The following is a 24,981-nucleotide window of genomic DNA, read 5'->3' on the forward strand; positions in this document are numbered from 1 at the left end:
ATATAGGATTCGTCGACCTTTTTATGGATTATCCTCTCAATTTGCTTTACTGTTTAAGTGACTATACATAGTACATACATAAATATGTGGAATAATATGTGAAACAAGTAAGTCAAAGGTATACATAACTACATAGTATGCACATATATAAGTATATTGAATAAATAGCGATCCATATTCTGAATGTATTGAAAATATGAAAATAAAAGTATTTTAAAATTGAAAGTAGCATAGAATTACGAATTTCATCTTAACTACATATGTATGTATATATGTATACGTATGTACATATGTACTTTGTCTTGGTAATAATTTGAATAAAATGACTTAACCTTCAGAAAAATACGACTCCTATGAAAATACGTACATATAATAAATACGTAATGCTACAATAGTATTATATGTACATATACAAAGGTTGAAGGAGAACATTTTGAATAAATGACGCACGTCTCGAAAAGTGAATAATATTTTATTTTATTAGGGACTTGGGTGTAGTACTTGCAGGGACGTCTCCACCTATTACGACTGAATGGATACACACGTATCTACGAAATATTCTGCAGCTCATACGTATGTACATATATAGAAGGTATACAAAAGTGAATGTGTGTGGGTTTGGGTGTGTAAGAACCGCAAAAAAATAATAAAAAACAACAATATATATACACGAGAGGTGGAGAAAAATGCGCGGGCAGGGGCGAGTAACGCGCAACTGGGAAAAGCTCACAGAGGTGTGATGTTTTTATGGCCTGTTTTTATGATGGCTATAAGTCCCATTACATACATGTTTATTACGCTTTTTCCACGGATGAGCCCCCGTACAGGGTTGTACCAACTTCGAAGAGGTGCCCCGATGACTCGGACCATGGAAAATCAGTACGAATTGTTGCACATAATTAACTTTTAGTACTGAAGAATGTTCAAGGATGTAATAAGGCGTTGTTGATATGTTTTCGAGGCGTGTTAGTAGTGTTAGAAGAATAAAGATTTAAAGTTTTGGTGTGTTGTAGTGACAGCCCTTGTTCCAGGACATCTAAAGGCGTCGAGGAGACTGGAAAAGCGGCGTCCCCGAGGCGTCGGAGATAAGGAAAAATATGCCGCGTTTAATTTCCATTATGGTGGGTTCGGAAGTGAAAGCGTAAACATACGCGTGTATCTGATACAAGGGGGGCGATGGGAATAGATGGAAATAAAAGATGATTGCAAAGGCTAAAGGGGAGGAAAAGGAAATCCATATGATTCCAAACCGTACGATACAAAAACTCACCGATGGAAAAAAATGCAATAATTATGAAAAGTTAATTTAGCAACGGTCCAAATTTGGAGTCGTCGTAATTGCGTCGTCATTTTTCTCACCCGCCCGTCGAAAAATTGTCTCTGGTGGAAAAAATCTGTCGAGAAGGAGAGGGGATTCGAGAAGAGAAAGAGTGTTTTCCCGGCTAACGCCTCAAATTGCCCCGGAGCAAAAGTAAAATAAAAAAGTGAACCTACAGATTTGGGAAAGGGCGTATCATAATATAAAGGGGCGAAAGAGGTAGGTCGGTGGATGAGTGTATCGTGATAAAAAATCGAGTTTCTTTCCATGTGTCTGTCGGGGTGGTGCAAGAAGCATTTATGCGAGATGGGTTCTAAACCGCAATTTTCCTCGTATCTGGACGCGTCGAATGCATTTCCGGCCGTAAAGTTTCGGGCTCGAGATGAAACGAAAGCAATATTATATATATATTTTTTGTGATAAGAAAGTTTTCATTTCCTTCGTGTACATTTTTGCGATTTCGTTGTGCACACGACGATCCAGAGAATGTGACCTTCACAGATGATCAAACAGATCTCAACATTTGATTAATGCACTTAGAGGAAAAGTCAAGCAGGACATTTCCTTAATGGAAAAACACGGACTCAACCTTATATTATAGAATCGGATAATTCGAAAACATCTAAAAATAGTACAGGTCCAATCTACGACTTTATCTATATATAATATAATAAATATGGACATTATTTAAGGCATAAAAGTAGTATCGAACGCCAGTAGTGTAAACATAATTAAAACGCCAACACAGAGAATACCTATTCAATTTTCAATTATACAAAAGTTTTAATTCCGACTATCCGATATTGTTAAAATTTTTCTTATAAATCAATACCAAACGCATATACATACATATGTACATAATTGAAAGATCGAAATATAAGAAAATTGTTGCTTCCAGTTGACAGATTCTAATATCGTATTGACTTAATGTTTTTGAATTGTATAGTTAGTACAGATTATTAATATGATATATGCATTTGATTCAATCATGTCAAAAAAAAAAAAATAGAAAATTCTAACCGTCGATGCACGAGCTAGATTATATAAACCTTATCAGGGATATTTAACAACTGGTTTTTAGACATAGCGGTTTAGAAGCTGACGGTTAAAAATATATACATAGATAGACAAAAATTCACTACTCTTTTTAGATAACATTTCAACAAAAAAGAAGAATAACACACCTGCTTATTTAAATGTATACAGTCAGATTATATAATAGACTAAACAGCGTTGCAGGCATTGCATAATATAGCCGAACATTTCCGGGCATTAATTATTCGGGGTTTAAGTAAGCATACCATAAAAAAGTATACAATTTTAAATTTATATATAAAAAATCATGAAATTCACTAGCAGACAAACAGTCCGGCGTTGCCCAAGTGTTTTTATATGGAAGTATCCCGAGTTACAAGCTATTCTGAAACTCATCTACGGCCTAAATTATACATATATGTACATAGTATTCCAAATATGATATTAAATTAAAAACTCTGTATCAGATTAGCGGACAAATAAACATCCATTTTCATAGACATATAATTAAAATGTGTTTTTTATATATGTACATATATGTATGATTATATAATACGTGTATTATTCTTGTCTATTGTGTGTATTATGGCCGCCATGTCATATTGGCATAACCATTGAAGACACTGATATATTTTTATTAAAATTTAAAAAATAAAATATGTATGTTATGTACTTCACTTATCTTTCAGGTTCCCATTAACTTATTTCACTCTTCACAAGGTCATACGTGGGAAAAACAAAAGTATAAAAATATTCGCGATACGAAATTCATGCCAGACATTGGTCTCAACAAGTCGATAAGAATCGAAGCCGCACCTTCAATACGACATTCAGTTCTTATTATATCTTTATAAGGATTCAAGGAGATCAGAACATCATACCAAATTAGTACAGCATATTCAGTTCAATCTTTACGAGCTAAAGTTCGTAATAAACAGTTTTACGCGTAAAGTTCATCGTTCAAGTTCAAGTTCATCGTTCCAATATTAAGTTCAAAATCAGAGTGTCGTTCGAATACGTATATTAAAATGATAGTTAAAAAATGTATTAAAAAGTGTAGAATTACTTTTATTTATAATAACTTATGAAGTTACTAAAGTTTAATTATAAAGAAATATTGTTTTGGATGTTGACTGAATGGTCATCATCCTAATCAACTTATATAAATTACGAAAAACCCCTGGAACGTGACAGTATGTATGTATATAAAATATACTTATATATGTATTCAAATATTTATATATGTATTCAAATATTTATATACATACATATGTAGGAGAAAATACATGTATAAATATTGTTGTAAATTTGTGTTCCCTCGACTGTTTGTCTCCGCAGACGAGGGCAAGAGAGCAAAGTATCATCGTTTGCTTGAAAAATCGCGGGCAATTCATAAGGCGGCCGCCCAGGGCGCAATAGTGAGGGAGCGTCGTCCCGACGAGATCACGCCACCAGATTACAAGAACAAATCGGAACTAATATTTCCAAGGAGACGTTAGAATCGTCCCGGCCAACATTTTGTGCAACTTCTACCGACACACACACAGAGACTGCAACTGTAGCCGTAGTTAAAGATGCAAACCGATAAAGAAGACGCATGCTCGTTATCTGTTCCTGTCTATTTCGAGGGAGAACACACTGTATATAATAATATAAAGGACCGTTAGAAAGCTAGCCGGTTTCAACGACACGTAGATACCATCTGACAATACAAAACGCATGTCAAACTTTAAACACTGCATCGTGCTGCATTATTTGCGTAAAATTCTGCGGCAAATTACAGGGACAATAAATATTCGCGTACACATGTGAAGTCTGCGAAGTTTTGTCTCGGAAAGTTACCACGTTCTCGTGTCCAATCTCCAGAGGATGTGAGAAGTGTTGATTTTATTGCTTCGGATGGGCAACTTGCGCCGGGGAAAGCTGATGATGCATCGTGCACATTACGACTTTGAGAATTTTTATCGAGTTCCCGAAGGAACTTTAAATTAAATTAACAAACACGTCATGTTGAAAGTATGTATATAGTTTCAAGATATAGAACATAGACACATGGGAATATAATGTTTCAACTTCAAGGTACTAAAATTTATGATCATACAAATTAGAGTTCAATAGAATGACGATACGACGAAAATCACTGCAATAATATTGATGTATAAAATAAATTTCGTTTCCAGCAACCATTAGATGGATAATATTTATATACAATATATAAGTTAAAAACTCGTCATAAACTGTTTTACTTTATTTTATGTGAATTTGTTTTATATCTGGGGCAACCTGTCAGGTCACACTGGTCATTTTATTGTTATTATTGTTTTAAAATAATAAATTAAAAATTAATAATAAAATTGATATATTTGAATGGACATACATATCTACATATTTATAAGACAAATATCGCCGGAGATAATCAAATATTCTTAATTAATTAAAATATTGAGCAATTTTTTAATGAAAACATCGAAAGAAAATATCTAGCTATCATATTATAAGATATATTTTTATGTAACTAAATTTTGAGAAATTTATTTGATTTTTTTTAAATTTTAACTTTTTAGATATGTTTTCGGAGAGGCTAAAGTGTTTGTAAAGTTGTACCAGTCTTCGTCATCTGCTGTAATATACATACATATGTAAATATTGATCTTTAAAGATCCCAAAATACTAAAATATGTCACTGATATCTGGATCACTTTCAGATGATCTTTTTTTCTGAAAATTTCGATGCTTCAAATGCCGATTATTCTTTGCAATGAATCCCAGGAATTAAATCTTGGATATTTGCAAAAATTAAAGAAAAAATTTGAAACAAATTAAAAAGAAAAGGTTATGAAGAATGAATAATTGGCTATTACTTTATATTGTAAATTTAATGATATTATATTTGTATGCAAATAAAATAATAAGTCAACCGATACAATAAGATTACAACAGAGCAGGTATGACTTGTAAATCTTCAACGTTAATAAGTTTGGAGCCTCGTATAAAAAGTACGATTTTTTTAATAAAGAAAAGAGGCTTTTTTGCATACCTCTACAATGCGCAGACTGTTTAAGGCAATTTAACTTTTACAAGGGGTTCCCGAAAAGAACAATGGGATTAGTCGGCGTCCGATAGTGTATTCGAAACTTTTTGTCAGTTCTTTATACGAAAATAAATTATGCGCGCTGACAGCACCAGGTGGGAGATAAGACCAGACAATATTTAAGTAACAAAGCTCAGTAGATAAACAGAGAAAGAACTCGGCAACGCCTTTTCGGTTGAAATTAAATTTATGTGTAGAAACGGGAAATAATTTACAAACACGGCCAACGCAACACGGCGATAATAAAAATTATAATTTAATAACAATACCCCGCGGAAGAGTTTCAGCAATTACATTATTGTTGGTTTATCTCCTTCCAAATGAGCGAAACGTTCGCATCTCGACAATACCACTCGTTAGTACACGTCCGCCAAGTATGAAACGCTTCATCATCGGGGATTTCGTTGCATTTCTCACAGTCTCTGGACTGGCTTAGACTACAAGGGACGTGGACCATTTTTACAGTCTTTTACGACGTTGTTTATTGTGAACTTGAGAGCGTAAACAAAAGTCTGCGTTTCAAAACAGTAGTTCATATTGTGCTCGTTTTGTGGCATTCTGCAGGCAAACTTAACAGTACAGTAAATGCAATTTTCCTTAAGTGGAAGCATTCAAGATGTTTTTCCGCCAGACTCTCATTGTGGACTATGCTATGGAGATCCCACCCCTCTCCTAGAACACACTTCTGAATTACAGGAACACTAATTACGCCATTGATACCACTCAATCCGGGATAAGGACAAACAGTGGCTCTAGTGGGGTATAATCTAACTAGCCGATAGCTGCGAGGGGTTCACACAAAGCAAACAAATAGCCCTAGGCTCGATCATGTCAGAGTGTTGCCATGAAATTTTAGTGCACGTACATATGTACAAGTTTCACGAATTTGGCGTGTTTCATTATACGTATACCTGAACAGATCGACTGTATTGGAAATGGAGTCTATTTTAAATTTCAAATATTGAAAAAAGACATTGTTCGAAGAACCGTAAAATGTGCAATTTATTTCCTTCTAATTAAAATAGGGTGAAAGAAGGTATAGAAAAATTCTACCATCATCTGCCGTAGTTTCTGGCAAAATGCTCGAATACGATCTCTTTGAATGTCAATTCTTCGAAATACATATGTACAATTATCTCAAATGCAGACTGCTCGAAATACAAATTCCTCTAAGTAATCAAATAGGTTATTCTTTTAATGTTATTTCTCGAAATGAAGTGTACTGATGCCACTTTCAAAATAACAACTCATACTATATACTAAAATACATAAAAGAAACAAAAAAAAAAGTATAAAGTCATATGATTTAATACGTGGAAATAAAACGAAACATTTTAAATTGAAAGCAAGTATTTCCAATTTATTATATTACTAGTGGTTTTACCTCGGTATATGTAATATAAACAGCGTAAACATGGCAAAACAATCTAATAGTAAACATTTATTTGTTTTTTTTTTATTAAATTTATTTGAATATTCAACGATGTCGATGTCGTCGTCATAGAAACTTTGATTTGATTTCGATATTCCCAACAAACCTTACATACAAAGTCTCTTCTGAAATTATATATTAGAAACATACATATTATGTATGAATATACGAAATTTTGTCGTCATCTATTTTTGCTTCACAAAATTTTTTCGTGACAGTAATCATTTTTATGTATAATCAAATATATAATTTCGAAAGATACATACTTTGTGTGTAGGTTTGTATGTATGTATGTAAGTATTTTTGGTTGGTCCCAGTTGGGAAAGTTTCTATGACGACGATTCGATTATTTTTTCGATTCAAATAAATTTAATAAAAAAACAAATGAATATTTACTATTAGATTCGCCATGTTTAACCTGTTTATATTACAAATACTGAGCGAAGCCAGGTAAAACAATTAGTATGAATTATAAAAATGGATTTCGAGCAATTTTACCTTCAATTATTTGATTTAACAGTGTGCTTACAAGCAATTTACTTAGAACCATCTTAACGCAGGCAATGACTTTTGGCAAATATATAATTTATGTACATACATATACATATAAATACATATATTGTTAAGGTCATATGACATAAACATATATCGATATTTTCTACATATGTATATTATATAAAGTAAAAACATCCCTATAAAATATCCACATTCGATACTCAACAATAAAATATACGAGGCAGGCAAAGCGATAATCTGGAAAAGATACGACTCCACAAAATCAACTATGAAACTCCCCAGTATATTTATATACTATATCGTATGTATATATGTATATAAGTAGGATAGATACGAAGGCAGTATCTTACGAGGCGCGATTCTTCCGAAATTATGACAGCGGATGAAATTGGATGACGTCCCGGCGAAAGCTGGCGTGATCCGCATACGAAAACGGAGAAGGATCCCGATTTTCCCGCGGGTTTTGGCCCTTTGTGGTCCTAGGGCTGGCAGGTGGCACCCGTCGAGCGATATCGTGTCGTGTTGGACAGACAGACGCGACACGACACTCAATTCACAAGTGCCAACTTTTGCCATCGGGCGTATTATTAATATTGTGTCTCCACACAATGAAATCCTTCGATTCGCCTTTGAAATATTGAGTGGGATATTATACATATGTACATACATATCGATAGGAAGAAAAGTACGAGATGTTTTTTCCCGTTGAATGTTTATTTTTAGAATTTTATTATGTAGATATTCGTCAATAGGGCGGATCGCGTTTCATATCTGTTGGTATTTTCGCGTGGTAAAGGATGATAAGTGGCAAATAATGTAATCTTTTCGTGGGTGGAATCCGTTCTGTAGAGTCTTCTGTTATGGTATTGTGTAAAATAATATACATTATACGATATAGCACATATTACACAATATATATACAAATTTTTGATTAAAAAATCGCAATTGGAAATAAAATAAATTGTGAAATTGAGTTGTGTGACAGGGCGGTAAAAAGCCGCGTTTCGATAGCTAGCTGACAATCTGACGCAAGATTCTAATGTAATTTTTAATGATTAAACTCCTCTAGTTTCTAATCTGAGATATTAGTTTACTTTAGGTAACTCCCCGTATTTAAGTAAAATACTAAAGCGATTTAAAGAGTGGAAGTGGTTCAAAATGAGATCATAAATTTTTTTCGGGCAGAAATTTCATGGAACTATGTAATATAGTGAAGCTAATAAAAATCTTGTAAAAACCGTAGTAGTATTTTAAAGCACATTTATATTTGAAATACAGATTGTTTTGCCAGTGCCAGTTTCTTAGCCGGTATACACGAATTAATAATTGTGATAAATTAATGTTCAAGTAGTAGCCCGAGCAATGCTTGGCAAACCAGCTTCTTCACATAAATAGTATATTTATTTCTACGATAGCGATTTGAAAAAAAGCATGTGTATATAAGTTGAGAAACACTGGTATACGAGACTACATATGTATGTAATGCTCGTCGAAATACCAAAGATCCTTTTTTTCAGCAAAATCATGATCACTCTGGTTTCTTTTGTCAATAATTTGCTCAAAATAATGGTTCGTGCAATAAAAGGGTTTCCGTTGATATGAACGCGTGAAAGATACTGGTTTAGTTCATTACTTTTTTTTATTGTAAATGCGATTTGTATACAATCCACGATTTGTATGAAAAAATATATACGGATATATTAGAAAATTGAGTTAGGTGAACCACTCAAAACGCCACAGTCATTTCTTTCTGACGATAACGCTTTTCGAGTTTTCTTTTCGTTTTCGTTTTCGCTTACTTTTTCTTTGAATTCGCCTTATTTACTCGTTTTCAGACGAGTGAAAAAAAGGCTTGCGACAGCACAAAGTCTTTTGTGCGCGCGATAAAAACCCCACTGTTTGTTTAAATAATAATAATCAAGTTTATATACGTCGCGGTAGCTTTTTTTCGCCTACAACGAACGGGTAGAAAGAAAACCCGCTCGTTGTACAATTTCAACACGAAGCGAGTAATCTGCTTTACCTCTAATCTGATGTGTCTTATTAGCTACCGAGGTGGTTTTCCATTCCCGAGAGCTTTCCCGCTAATCCACCGGAAGGCCGATGGTCGGTTTTCGGAAAAGCGCATGTGCAGTTTTCCCGTCAAAGCTTTCTGGGAGTTTCAACCCTCTGCAGAGCGTTTGTCGCTTATCGCCATCGGGGATGTCTCCGAGGACGGTCCATTTGTTTACGTCTTCATTACGTGCAGCTATGCAGCTTTTTCCGTGGTCGGTTTGTAAGGTTTTGCCGGCGAGCTTAAATGTAAATAACCGGGCGTGGAGGCTGTGGCGGGATTCCGTGTCGCGCTAGTACGGATTTATGCGCGAGCTTTTGCCAAATACGGCGAATAAACAAAGTTTTTCGTCCGTTTGGGGGTGGAGGGTGGACTTAGGCGCGAAAGCTGTTCGAATCCCGGTTGATGTATGAACCCGCAAATGATTGTCGATTTAACTTGTAATTAAAACGGTTTAGTTATTCTGTTACGGTACTAATTGGGTCGGCAACTCTTGTATGCAATATATGTATGTACATATGTCATGACGCAATGCTCAATTTACATACTATGTATGCATATAATATCCAAGTATGGTCTTTTTATATATATGAATTTCCATCTGTGTATGCACATGCATATGTACATATATTTGTGTATAACGTAAAATATATACATGATGCATGGATCGAATTATATACAAGAAGCATAAACACAATTATGCAAACAGTAAAATCATTCACATCACGTTATTGATATTTTAAATTCATTTCCGTAAATAATTCAGACCTATCCTAATTTTTTTTCAATAAAACTATATCATTGTTATAGTATTAATATACAATATTCATGATTAAGATTCAAACACATGAATTAAAATGGCTGAATTTCATATCACTAACAAATATTTTTTTATTGCAAACATACATACGTGCATATTATGTCCCATGATAGGATTTACCCCCAAGGCTATACATACGGTTAGATTATTTTTGTACATACATATTAATAATTTTTCAAAGATAACAGGAAATTTATGTAGTTGCAATCAACAAAATTTTTGATACGCTGCAAATTTGCTAAAAAGTACATTATATAGGTAGCATTTTTATTAGATTCAACAAATTCGAGATGCTTATATAACCCAAATTTGCGAGAAACTGATGGGGAGGATACCGATTTATTGGATGGGTCATAACAATTAACCAAGAAAAATCGGAAAATTCTAACAGAATCCAGTCGATCTGTGTTTTAATAACCATAAGATCTCGCCAGCAGCGCGTTTGGCCAGCACTTGAACCCACAAACTCTCTTATTGTATACAATAGCTCTAACAGTGCACTAAGCTATGGCAATTGAAATTATGCTTTGAAGAAAAATATAAAAAAATCAGTTTCATACGTCAGTCATGGAATTATTGTTGTGTCGACGATACGTGCAACATTTGTTGGCGGCAATAAATTAATTTCCACATTAGAAAAACAAAAATGAAAATAATAATAGCGGCGAGCATTACACAAAAGCTACGTCACATTAATGAAATATTTTTTAATCGTGTGATCGCGAGCAATTACGCGAAAAACATCATAAATAACCCCCGGTACGAAAACGTATGTTCGCTCTACACGAAACGATGCAAAGGAATATTTCACATTTTTCTCTCCATCTCTCTAGCAGTTGCAAATTATTTAATTTTTCAACTGAAATTCCGACATTTTTACCAACGATATAAAATTCTGCAAAAAAATATAAATAAATGCGTGTTCGCAAAGCGAGTACACGGACTGGGAAAACTGTCGCGTGCAGTTCCGCCGTTGCACTCCATGCAACTATGCAGTACGAATAATCCGCAGAATTCCTCTACACGCGAAAATGTCCTTTACAACCACAGCACCAGCATTTGGGAACAATGCAAAAATATTAATCTTTCGAAAAAAATACACACACGTACAAAAAAAACATCCTAAAACTTCACCAGTATGTAAAGAGCGATCCAACAGTTACATTGAAAGTTTTTTTAAATAAAAATAAATATTATTAAACATTATGTACATGACGATATAAGCGAACTAATACTGTATGTATTTTTTACTAATGACTATACTGTATTTTTTAATTCATCCGTTATAGTAGATATGGATATGTTTATAGAGTATATGCAAAAATGCGCGATCTGAATTTCGAACGACTCGTAATACGTATAATTTTAATTAAATCGCAAAATTGGAATCGACGATAAAAATCAAAGGTAATCTAATATTTTAAAATCAAATCTTCGACGGGAAATTTTCAAGCGGTAAATTAAATTTTCGCTTTGAAAGTAACACCAATTAAGCGCGACACCATCCAATGGAGGTCTTTTGTGCGTCGACCGACCCGACCCGTCCGAGGGGTTGCTTTTTTCCGCTTTTCCATTCACTAGTTTCTCGGTTTCCAGTTATTTTATTAGAGTATGACAGATGTGTTCGCCGAGTACCTATGCATATATATGTATTATCTCCCCTGCACACAACCAACTAAACCCATCCCCCGTTCCCCGGATTGTGGGGGTGTTGCGACGTCTCGCGTCCAAATGAAAAGGCGACGTGAAAAATAAAAACTTTGAAGTGCTCATTAACGAAAATGCATTCCAGTTGTAAGCAGCAGTCTGGTCGCGGAGCTTTGGCAAAAAAATGCTCAAGGGATGACTATCCGGTGAATATAAAATCCATTTAAATGATTGAGCTCAACTTTTCTATCAAATCGTACCACTGCCTTTGATATTACATATATATTTTAAAGTAACAGACAATCAAAATTAAGTATCAAACGGAAAAAAAATTACCACAAAAAGCATAAAATATTTTGATCGTTTGGTAATTTGGAAAGTTGTAAAAATTTGCATATGGAAAACAAAAGACTATGGACTATGATCTATTCTAAAAACTGTTTACGATCTAATAACTACATACATAGGTACTCTAACTATTTCCATGAAATTTTATATTTCTACTAAATTTAAAATTGTAGATTAACAAAAAACAAATTCATAAAAAATATGCTAGTCTAATCAAATACCACATTTAATCACTTTGATTTTTTTATAATTATACCAAATACATCCAAATGTATATACATACATATATACATAGCGTAGTGCACTGTATTAGAGCTATTGCATATAAGTAGAGGAAAGACATGGGTTCAATTAACAACCAAATACGCTGCTGGCAAGATCTTGTGGTTACGAAAATACAGATCGACAGTCTATTGTTTAAATTTTCCGATTTTTCTAACTAAAATGTTGGTTGTCCATAGATGTCATTTTATTTTGCCATGTTGTTTAAATTTTTTTTAGTACTTACGTACATACATAAGTACAAAATAATCTAACCATGTATGTCACCTTGAGGTAATTCCTGTCATGGCTCATATGATGTTTCTATGTAATAAAATAAACATTTTTAAGACTAACATTTCCATATTTTAAAGACAAACGCCCGAACAGTGCTTTTTGTTAGTGGTATGAAATTCAGCTATTGAAAGTCATATGTTTGCATCGAAATCATGAAAATTATATCTAATATATGTATGTATAATATATGTAATTTCGAAAGAGACTTTGTATGTATGTAAGGTTTAAAGATTTGGGTGGGAGCATCAAAAAAAAAAATCAAAGTTTCTATCACGACGATATCGATATCGATTTTTTTTCGATTCAAATAAATTTAATAAAAAAATAAATTAATGTTTACTATTAGATTGTTTTGCCATGTTTAAGCTATTTATATTACAAATACCGAACGAAGCCGAGTAAAACCACTAGTATTAATATAAATAACAATGATACAGTTATATTGTTGAATCGTATAAAAATGTTACCGACATAATATCTTGATTGTCCATAAAAGTCTCTATTTTAATTCTGTGTCTATATCTATATTAAATACATATTTTAGGTTTTGAATGTAGGTGATAAATGACAGATTTTTAATGATTCAATTTCGTTCCTGTATTAGATTCACATATTTGGTTTTTTTTTAATAATGTTGATATATACTAACTTGACAAAACTGCATGCCATAAAAATAATCCATTTTTTACAGACATTACTAAAAAACTAACCAGTAGATTCTATGGCAGAATCACTAATAACCTTACCTACTAACACACTTGTGAAGAGTTTCGGTGATTACATCAAAATGTCTATACCCTTCAGGTATAACACACAGATTACCTAAACACAATCTGCTTTAGGTCATAGACTTTAGAGAGTCTTTAATAAATATTTTATTTATTTATTTATTTTAATTAAATAAATAAATAAAATATTATGTATTAGATGTATTATGAGCATTTATAAGAATTGTAAATAGGTTTTTGAGCTCTTTTTCCTATTATGCTGTTCATTAACATTAGAATAATATAATACTATGATTACAAACAAAATTAAATTTAAATTGTAAAATAGAAAATAATCAGTAGATTAGTAGCTATTAAAATATATATAAGATGTATTGTGAACATAATTTAGTAATAATAAAAAGCATTTAAAAATCAAAATCAATAAAGTTGATAAGAATTAAAGTTCTGGTTGAATAGTTGAAACATCCTCACTAACATCTACAAATATGTAAATCTGCAATTTTTATGATGCAATATTATATATTAAAATTAGAATTATTCGGAATAAGACCGTATATTTAGTCAAGTAGTTAAAAACACCGTTGACTAAAAGCTATAAAAAAAAAAGTTTATTCGATTCTTTTTTATTAATAAAGGCTCGAATAAACAAAGCGCCGAAAGCTCGATTTAGATCGTAATTATTCTGTCAACATCGCTGATGAAAGAAAAAAAAATCAATTAAAAAATAAACATCTTGACGGAGCGAAAAATGTTTTCGAAGTGAATTCTCATTACTCAAAACAATTAAACACGAAAAAAATACGTATTTAAGCCTCATACATACAAACACATAGAGGTACATTTTTTTTTAAACACTCTCAACCACTTCGCCCGCTTAGAGCATGACGATTTTTCCTCTCCTTTAACCCATCCCCTGCCATTCGTTGTTTCGACGTTAATTTCCACCCTGAGCCTCCTCTAGACACGTAAAAAAAAAGTCTGGTGCACACACTTCACTCAGCCGAGACACCAGACATACTCCACACCCCCAAACTAACACAACCATACAAAAATACATATAAAGAGACGTGTCTAGCGACATTACAATAATGATTATACGCCTGCATAATGAGCGCTAGAGGAAAGGCACCAGACGACGAAAACAAAACACGAAAAAATAAAAAAAAAGCGGGAAAAATCAAAAAAAGAATCAGACAGCGTAACTCTTTCATATTCCTTCTTTACGACCGAAGCGGGCTTCTTTCTAGCAGATTGGTTACCGTTTTCGTCTGCCAACTTTTCTTATATCCTTTCTGCGAGGACGATTTCGATTTATACGTCAGTAGAGACAAAGAGACGACGGAATTTGTGCAAATTTTAGAAATCTTAAAAATTACAGCTCGCTCTTGGCAGAGTAGCATCAATTAAGTGCAGCGTTCGAGACTCTCCGAGACGTTGAGATCCATCTTGATTATAATAAAATTAAATTAAGGTGTTTTTCATGGGTTCAGCATGAGATGGTGGGAGTGTGGGAGATGAGCATGTCTCTAATCGTCATAATGGAGTGCTAGCGTCGTTCAAAAATTATCACTTGAATAAATTAAATTTTCGACATGGAGATATTTTGATGAAAATTTTATATAATTACCGAAAAGCAAGTTGAATGAATTTTTCAAGTACACTTCAATACCTTTCGATCATGCCATCTAGGTAAGAACAAAGCTTATGAAATAAATTTAAAACAATAAATACTATTTATTCCATTTTTCTATACTTAGGTACCTACCTACTGAAAAATTGGAAAATGTACTTGACAAAGTGATTGAGTTTAGATAATTAAATTTTGTTGAATTATTTAACCATTTAAATTAAATTTCGCTTGCTGTGTTCAATATAAGAATAACAAAGGCCTTAAATGAGGATTAATTACAGAAATTCAAATACTACATAGGGATGACAAAGGTTCATTTAGCTCGTTGTTGTTGAAATTTTATTCAAATAATCTGAAATTAACAATAGTTTCGTATACACATTTAATATATTTTTAGGCTGACTTTTTTATACAAAGAATTATAATTTTAACGTAATTCTAGGTAAAAAATATCAAAAATCAAAACGTGAATAGGTTTATAATAATAAATGAAGTAAACAGTGAAAAGATCTCTCAAGATAATAATTCAAAAATAAAATAAATAAAAACATGGAGTGGTAGACGTCGAAGCGGAAAAAAATAACGAGCAATAAAGAAATCAATTTTCTGTTTCAATATAAATAAGAAGATTCAAAAAGGAATGTGAAAACAAGATCTTCAATGAAATATCGGTAATAAATTTGATGAAACCGGAAAGCAAACCTTTCAGGACGCAGAGGGAGGGTGGGCACGTTTCCGTCTAAATATAAATCGTGAAATCTGATCAAGATTCTGTAACAAGTTGTTCGAGAGTCGGGCTAGCAGTCTCGCTGAAACTTCAACGAAAAGTCGAAAAAGTTCGAGAAAGTCGATCCATTCCGGGGAAAAGCTCGAGATGACTTTCAGCGACGTCTCTCGTACATTGCCGAAATAAAACCGTTGAATATGACTCTGAAAACCGTATTAATTCACGAAACTCACAGAATAATAAACACGAACATACTAAAAGGTTCACCGTAAAACAATTTAACCGTAGATTATCGCTTTATTGAAGCCAATTAAGTTGTATAGAACTTTACGACAGTTTCACTGTTGAATATATCGTACCTACCCTTTGTCACTGATTTATATTCGAATATATTTTTTCGATCTGTCGACGAAAAAAGGGCGAGGATCAAACCCGTCGCCAAACACGTCAAAGTTATTTTTGCAGCGATATGAAAGATAAATATTATAATACCTACATATATAACGTGACCTGAGGGAAAACCTGACCTTCGTATTTTCAACGCAAGGTCGCAAGCCTTCACACTTATACATAATGTATTTATTTTGTACGAGAAGGAAAACTTTGTGGAAACTCGTTAATTCCGGCCAGGGAAAGCTCTTTAGATTCACGACTTTTTGCTGTTGAATATTTCAGACGACATGTGCTTCGGAGAAAGTGTTACGAGCGGCTGGTAATTTTTAAGCGCTTAAAACGCAAGGACAAGTTTAAAATGGTAATAAAATAAAGTCTGGAGGAAACTTACCACTCGGTGGAAATTCGTAGAAGTATGCTGACCTAGGACTTAGACATCTGAAACAAACAAAATAAAGTTTAAATGCATTTTCAAAATATTATGATCAATATTTATTTAGTATTACCAATAAATATTTAACCAGCAGCATAACTCAGTGGAGATATTGGATCCGTTTTTGGAACAATTAAAAATCTGAAAATTCTAGCAGGAGACGGTTGATCTGTGTTTTTTCATAACCACAAGATCTTCCTAGCCATGTATTTTTCTGGGATTTGAACCGACGACTTTGATACTGGTATGAAATAGCTGTATCAGTGCACTGTGCTCTGGTTGTGGAAATGTTTTTACTACATCAATTTTTATATAAGAGCGAGTTGAAAGAACAAATATAATACATGTACATATACTAATTATACTACGAACCAAAAAAAAATCATGTTTTTTACCTACCGGAGCAGAAAATAACCAATCTTTATTAATTTTAGCTCGCTTAATTCGAATATGACAATAGTTTTTATTGGTTTGGTCTTGTAAGAGATATGAGCGTTAAAAAAATGTATAATTTTTACAGATTTTTGGCTTTAATACAAGATCTAGTATTTCTAGTATAGTGAGTATTAGAGTCAAGTCAGATGTTTTTCTTATTGATTGTAAAATTTTGTGCTTTAAAATACGTACAATTAATTATACAGCGAATTTAAAAATGTATATTTTTTTCGTAATATTATCAGCTAATTTCGCTAATTTTTCACTCTACAACGTTTATAAGGGTTGATTTTCAATCTTAATATATTTTTATTTTATTTAAACCTACTAATTCAAGCAATAAACGATTCATTTTCGAATTGAGTGAGTTAAACATATTAAGGATTGATTAGATTCAGCTCCGGTAGTTTTTTTGTTGATCAATGTAATCGAAAGCGCCAAAACTAAAACGCACACACACACACAACCCAAAATCGAACAATGTAAACTGAAGTCGATGACGATACATCAACTAAACAATATCAAACATATACAACACGGATAAATGGTAAATTTTGCATGGAAGTCGCGGCAGAGCGGCAGCTGCGCGTCCGCTTTTAAACGGCACACAATGCGTTATTTACTAGCGGCGGTGATAAACAATGTGATATTTATTGCCGACGATATAAACAATGCGGTCCATAATGAACGTAAGACGGTGGCTGTGGGGGTGGCGAACACCCCACCCGCCCCACCCACTCGTAATGAATGTGCGTGGCCGCCCCCGGGGTCTTCCCCGCCCGCACATTCAATGCAAATGGACTTCCCCAACGGGTGCTTCATTAACGCCATTAACGTCGATACGTGACTATTTTATAACGGATTTAACGAAGCGGAGGCTCTGATTTATACGAGGACACTTTTGTACGCAAGTGAATTTTCCTTGCGAGACATTTGTCGGTCGAAATAAGGGAGACTTTTAATAAATTTTTCAATGTATGCATTTATTATATATTTCTGATGTATGTTTCTACGACAGTCTCAAATCATTCTCTATGTTACTATACAAAAGCTAGTAAATTTGAATTTAGCCCGATTTTTATATAATTACTAGCTGAACCTGACATGTGTTGCAACGCCACAATAACGCATGCAATTCCCGTTCCCGTTCCCGTTCCCTTTCCCATTTGTCGGAAAAACGCAGGCAGCCAACACGTTGGTCACGACGCGAAAACATTTGAAATTATAGCGTTGCAATGACACTCATTCCCGTTTTTCCCGTTTCCGTTCCCGTTTTTTTCACAGTAATCTTCCCGGACATGCATACAATAAATCTTGAAAGTTCCATCGAAATCAGTTCAGTGGTTTAGGAGCCTATAAGAGACATACACACACAGACATTCAATTATATATATATATATATATATATATATATATATATATATATATATATATATATATATATATATATATATATATATATATATATATATATATATATATATATATATATATATATGTATGTACACCGGCAGTCACATAAAACGGAACGCTTGTGAATTTTACGACTTCGAGGCCATTAAAGGATTATCCCTTTATGTGTAGGGTTTTTAACGACCAAATATTCTAAATATGATTGTTTTCTAAGATTTGAGTTCAGTTTAGTGTGGGTTTTCAAGGAGAAAGCATCAAATTCGAATTTTAACACGTCAACATGAAAAAACGAGCTCAGTTATCATTGCAGAAGAGTGTAAAAATCGCGACATTGGCGAGTTCAGGATTTTCCTTTCGGTCAATTTCCAAGAAAACGGGATGTTCTATATCGACTGTTTCGAGATTACTGGAAAAAAAAAAGAGAATCTGGAAGTTTTGATCGTAAGAAGGGGACCGGACTGAAAAGATGCACATCGGAGAGGCAAGACCGTGTAATAACCAGATTATCTTTACAGCAGCGATTCAAAACTGCTGTAGGATTAAGAACAGATGCATCTTCACAATTTTCCATGGAAATCAGCGACTCAACAGTAAGAAGGCGACTCAGAGAAGCTTAACTGTACGGTCGGAAAGCTGCAAAAAACCCATTACTAACCAAGAGAATGAAAAACAATCGATTGGAATGGGCGAAAGCACATGAAAATTGGAGTCCATCAGATTGCCAATGAGTGATACTTTCCGACGAATCAAAGTTTAACCTCTATAGTCCTGATGGTTTTCCGTATGTCCGAAGGAAAGTTGGCGAAAGGTATAATGAAAATTGTACCCTTAAAACTGTTAAGGATCTTCCAAGTCAAATGGTCTGGGGATGCTTTTCGTACCATAACATTGGACAATTGGAGTTTCTACAAGGTGCCATCGATGGAAAAAAATATAAAAAAATTTTAGAAGAAAGCTTTGTCCCATCGATGGAAAACCACCTTTCATATTCCGATGATATAATTTTTCAAGATGACTCTGCCCCTTGTCATCGAGCTAAATTGGTGAGTATTCATTTTATTTGATAGCATTGAATATAAATTATAAAATTTCAATCAAAAACTGAATTTTTTTTTTTACTTTTTTTTAAGTTCGGGACTATTTACAAGAAATGGGTGTAAAGACACTACCATGACCTGGCAATAGTCCCGATTTAAATCCAATCGAAAATTTATGGATGTGTATCAAGTACAGGATAAGGAAGAACAATGTTTCTACTCTTAAATCGTTGAAAGAAATAATAGAAAAGATATGGTACGAAGACCTCCCAATCGAAAATTTAAAAACTTTAGTAGATTCTATGCCAAACCGAATAAAATAAGTTATAAAATCGAAAGGAGCCGCTACAAAATATTAATTTCTTTTTTATAAGTTGTAAATAATAATATGTGACTGTAATAAAATTAAAAATGTATATGTATAGTGCTATTTTCATTTCAAATTTCATTTAACCGTGAAGTCAACGCACGGTCGTAAAATCTGCCCTCCATTAAATTTCTCCCCAACTCATCTTTATCACCTTTTATTTTCACGTTTGGTGTTACACGAATGCACTATTATACAACCTATCATTTAAATGACTTTCAGTTTTGGTTTTATATAAGATTACCGAAATTTCACGCAAAAACATGTTTCGCTTAAGCGTTCCGTTTTATGTGACTGCTGCTGTATATATAGATAGCTGATCCCGGCATGCGTTGCAATGTCACAATAACGCATGCAATTCCCATTCCCGTTCTCGTTCCTGTTCTTGTTCCCGTTCCCATTTGTCGACTTGACTTGACTGAAAGAAAACAATAGAAGGCGGCGAACCTTTTTTTAAGTTTTCAATTGTGTTTATTTTACCCTAACAACGTAGGTTGCGAACTGATTTGAAATTATTTGATATGCAAATGCCACTCATTTCCATTTTTCCCGTTTCCGTTCCCGTTTTTGGGGGATTTTTTTGTTGTACAGAAACCATCGCAGGCATGCACACAATAACTCTTGTAGGTTTCATCACAATCCGTTGAATGGTATAGGAACGCATACGTGACAGACAGATAAACATTGATTTGTATATATGTATGTATATACATAGATTTAAATCAAATGCTTTTCGAAATTAAATCACTACCATGCATACATACATATTCGATGTTCATGATATACATATACATGTTAAATCCCATGCTAATCTTTAATAGTGCTGGTTAGAGTTGGATATTTGTGATTCCAAGTCGAACATTTCTTTTATCTGATTTTCATTGAAACCGTTCCTAAAATTGGCAAAAATCACCCAATGATGTAAAAATGTACGTTCAAGTCTAAATCCAAAGTTTTCTCAATGGATTAATTATATTATTATTAATTAAATTCGTCTTCTTCAACCTCTCGAAATACAGTGATTCATATAATAAAAATACTGCAATGTTTGTAATTAATTGTCTGGAAGGTGCATTGGGGTCTACCTATCAGGTCTTCCTGGTATATATCTATGTAAAAATATAATATGTTTCTTTTTAATTTTCTAATTTTCTAATTTAATTGACAAAGCCCTTGAGTCCATCATTATGCCACTTTTTTCATAAAAAATATACTGATTTGTCAAAAATGATTATTATTATTACGCTTACTTTGAAGCAAAGAACTTAATATTATCCATCAAATGAATCGATCTTCAAAACTATTAGTACAAAACAAAACTATTGATGCATTCAACGAAGTTTAAACATTGTCATCGAAAGTTTTAAGTTGAAGAATTTGCGATAAATCAAAAAAAAATTGACTTGTGTAAGTGTACCTAACAAAATTTAGTATAAATGCAAAGCATCGACTGCTGAGAATGAAAAGTAAACAACGATAATTCATATATTTGTAATGTATGTAAATATAAATCGGTCAAAGTGTACCAGCAGGAAAAGCTCGCCTAGGAAGTCTGACAGAAATGCAATATTTCACGTGGAATTTTTCCCAAGGAACACCCAACGGTATTCCCATCGCTCGAGTTCGCAAAGGTTGAACATTTCTGCTAAAGGGTTCCGGTTGACAGTCCAGGTCCGGCTGTACGATTTACGATGGCCCGCGGCTCGACGGACAATAACGGAGCGCGCAGTTAAACCCGACACCATACACACACACACACACACACACACGCCATATATTCAGAGAAACACACACAGAATTTCCCCATTGTTTGTGCAAAATGATTATTTAGTACCCCGAGGTATAGTGATTAACGCCCTTTGATACGGACGCGCGACGTACCGGCCTACACGTGAATCGATCTCATTAAACGATATATCTATGTAATCCGTAACACACATATCCCACAATTGAGTTCATATTTGAAAATACCATCAGGATATAGTTTAAAGTAAAATACCCAGAGATCATGTTGTTGAGAGAAAGCTATACGAACATAGAAATGCATAGAAATACGTGGTATGTATACCTCCGATATACCCAATATTGAATATCATGTCCATATTGTGAGTTAGCGATCAGCTAGTAGTTAACATAAGAACATAACATAAGAAAGTAAATTAAATTTTGATTTGAAGAATTTTTGTGTGAAAGGGATGGTCTCAGTTTTTTAATATATGGATGTGGATTTAAATAATTTTAATTGTAAATAGGTTTTTGAGCTCTTTTTCCTATTATGCTGTACATTAAAATTAGAGTAATATAATACTATGATTACTGACAAAATCAAATTAAAATTGTAAAATTGAAAATGATCAGTAGATCAGTAGCTATTTAAAATAATTTAATAATTTAAATAAAAAAATCAAATAATTGTCAAATGAAAAAAATAGGTTTCCGAAAAAAACGAAAGGCAATGAAGCTTTACATCTTTAACAGTCAGTAATAAATTAATAAATGTAGTCGGGAATGGTCGGAGGTATAAGTACGATACTTTCGGCATACTTTATCTTTGAATTTAAATTTATGATGTCGGCTGCTTTGGATAGCAGGTCAAAAATGATGTTGAGTTTAACTCTTTCTTCGACTAATCCATACAAAATAGCCGATACAAAGTTTACGTGTAATTTAAAAAAAATTGAAATTATTATATTCCGATACTACCGGTATTTTATTATGTACCGAAGATCGATTTTTTACCAAAAAAAAAAACACTGGTAGTACCGGTATTGGAATCCCTAAGAATAACTTACACTTAAAAAAAATTGCACGAAATATTGTACGATTTTATGACAGAATCAACAATGGAAAATCAGTAAATGTCTCAGTGATTATTACTAGACATCGGATAGGAACTGTTGTATCGAAAAGGATCACAAAAAATAGTCTCTAAAAGAGCCGAAGCAGGTTCTCAAAATAGGTTTCTGATATTGTAGTATATTAAATTATGAATCCTTGAAAGATATAAACATACATTAATGTACATGTATAGAAAATAGCGAATATTTTGTAAGCATTTATTGTATAATAGATAAAATTATTCATATTTGTGGAGGAAAAATCGGCTTGTTTTGTGAAATTATATATAAAAATTCAGCGAAAAATATATAGTAATCGCCTAATTTGATTCTTACAAATATGATCCCGCTACAATTGCAATATTGATTCCAACAAGATATATTCATCTTTTAGGAATAAACACAGAACAATCTGCTTTAGATTTTTTGACTCTTAAAATTTTTAAATAACAAATATAATTCTTTGCCTCCTATTATGCCTTAAACATTAAGTTAAGAAATAATGTATAAATAATAAAATAGTCACTCGGGTAGAAGCCGTTAGAATTAACATAAGATGTATTGTAAATTTACCTTTTGAATAATAAAAAGTTTCGAAAAATCCAGCCCATATCGAATAATACAAAATGTAAACCGCATTCATTCCACCAGGCGAGTGGAATAAATCAATTCCGCCTACAAAGTCCTTTAATTAAAAAGGCGAACGAATGCAGAAATTGATTTAGAAAAGGCGATGTAATTAATGTGTGAGTATGTATGTATATTCGTAGGAAGCCCCGGTTCGACGTGCACTTAAACGATCGGATAATTCATTTTCGCGTCGAAACGAATTTTCCCCAGTATTAGATTACTGCTATCCGATATTCGGATAATGCCGTTAGAAGCAGAACATTCTGAGAGGCGAAAACCATTTCACAATGTCAAATTATAATTCGATTTCCATACGCTAGAATGTATTGCGCAATCGAACCAGAAGCCAATTGTTGCCACACAATAATGTGAACAGCTGACACTGTTTAATCAACGAGCTCAAATAAATTTAATTTTACAATAACTTTCACCCACGATTCACCTCTGAATCGAAATCTAATTTTTGCCAATACATTTCGTATATAATATAATACATGTATTTTTGAAGTACACGAGAATATTCCAACTCAACGATTTATAATAGAAGGTAACTGTTATCACCTTATTATATTGAAGAAAAAACGAGCCCTGTTTAAGGATAATATAATTTTTTTTGTTGAATAATATTTGACTATAAAATGGCGGTATTTCAATGAGAAAAATCTGACATATAAAAAGCTTGAAAGCTCGAAGCGCAAATTGAGTTTGTTACGCCGTTTGGTTTTCGCACAAAAGCTCTTCAACGCGCTCAACTCCAACGAGACCGTGAAAACAAACCGGATGAAAATACATAAAAAAACTTCATATATAAATGAAATTTCAGAGAAAAAAAAGTGTCCATACTGAAAAATATCTACATACATACAATAATATCACATGAACCTTTCAAATATACCGAAAAAGCGAGGAGTCTATACGTTGAGATTAACGCCTTTCTGGTAGAAACTATCCCATACAAATAAGTCAATCCTCAAACTAAGCAATGTACACACTCTCGAGAGGCAAACAATCAATTAGTTCCACGAGTTCATCTGACGAGAGCTTTTAATTCCTATTATGACTCCGTGCAATGAAGGAAATAATCCTATTATAAAGCTAAATAGAATATGCAACACCTACGTTTGGTAGTTGTGATGATGATGATGCACCAGTGGCTGTGCATGTCCAGCTTGCTGATGCTGCATCTGCATCTGGGCGTGTGAGGGTGTCGAGCCGACTATGGCTCTTTGTTGTTGTTGTCTAGCTGCCATGTGCCTTCCGAATACACCGTATCCGAAGCCGTATATTTCATCTTCCTCTTTGTCCGTCAGGCAACTGGATGGCTGCAAAAATAAAGCGAAAATGGTTAACAATGAAATTCAACGTTTTTGTCCGCTAAAGTGCAATTTTCTACTTTATGCTAGTTGACACAGTTTTCTCAAAGGATAATGCGCGAAGCTCATTTCGCCAAGTTCTCTTTCAGAGCGCATCATCACAAAAGAGGGGCAGATTGCATATAGTTTTAACCGGGAGAGTGCCGTAGCTGGATGA

The 24,981-nt window shown here is 33.4% G+C and overlaps 1 protein-coding gene across 2 annotated transcripts in view; it reads right to left on the reverse strand.

Moving 5' to 3' along the window:
* Positions 1-24,981, reverse strand: part of LOC143921097 (uncharacterized) — a 378,172-nt gene that overhangs the window by 56,575 nt on the left and 296,616 nt on the right. For both annotated transcript variants that reach the window (XM_077444224.1, XM_077444225.1), the window contains 2 exons: positions 24,571-24,773; positions 16,691-16,737 (listed from right to left, as the gene is read on the reverse strand). In XM_077444224.1, the coding sequence (XP_077300350.1) occupies positions 16,691-16,737; positions 24,571-24,773 (250 nt within the window). The remainder of the gene's footprint in view (positions 1-16,690; positions 16,738-24,570; positions 24,774-24,981) is intronic.

Source organism: Arctopsyche grandis, chromosome 13 (assembly GCF_051622035.1).
Source record: "Arctopsyche grandis isolate Sample6627 chromosome 13, ASM5162203v2, whole genome shotgun sequence".
NCBI classification, from domain to species: Eukaryota; Metazoa; Arthropoda; class Insecta; order Trichoptera; family Hydropsychidae; genus Arctopsyche; species Arctopsyche grandis.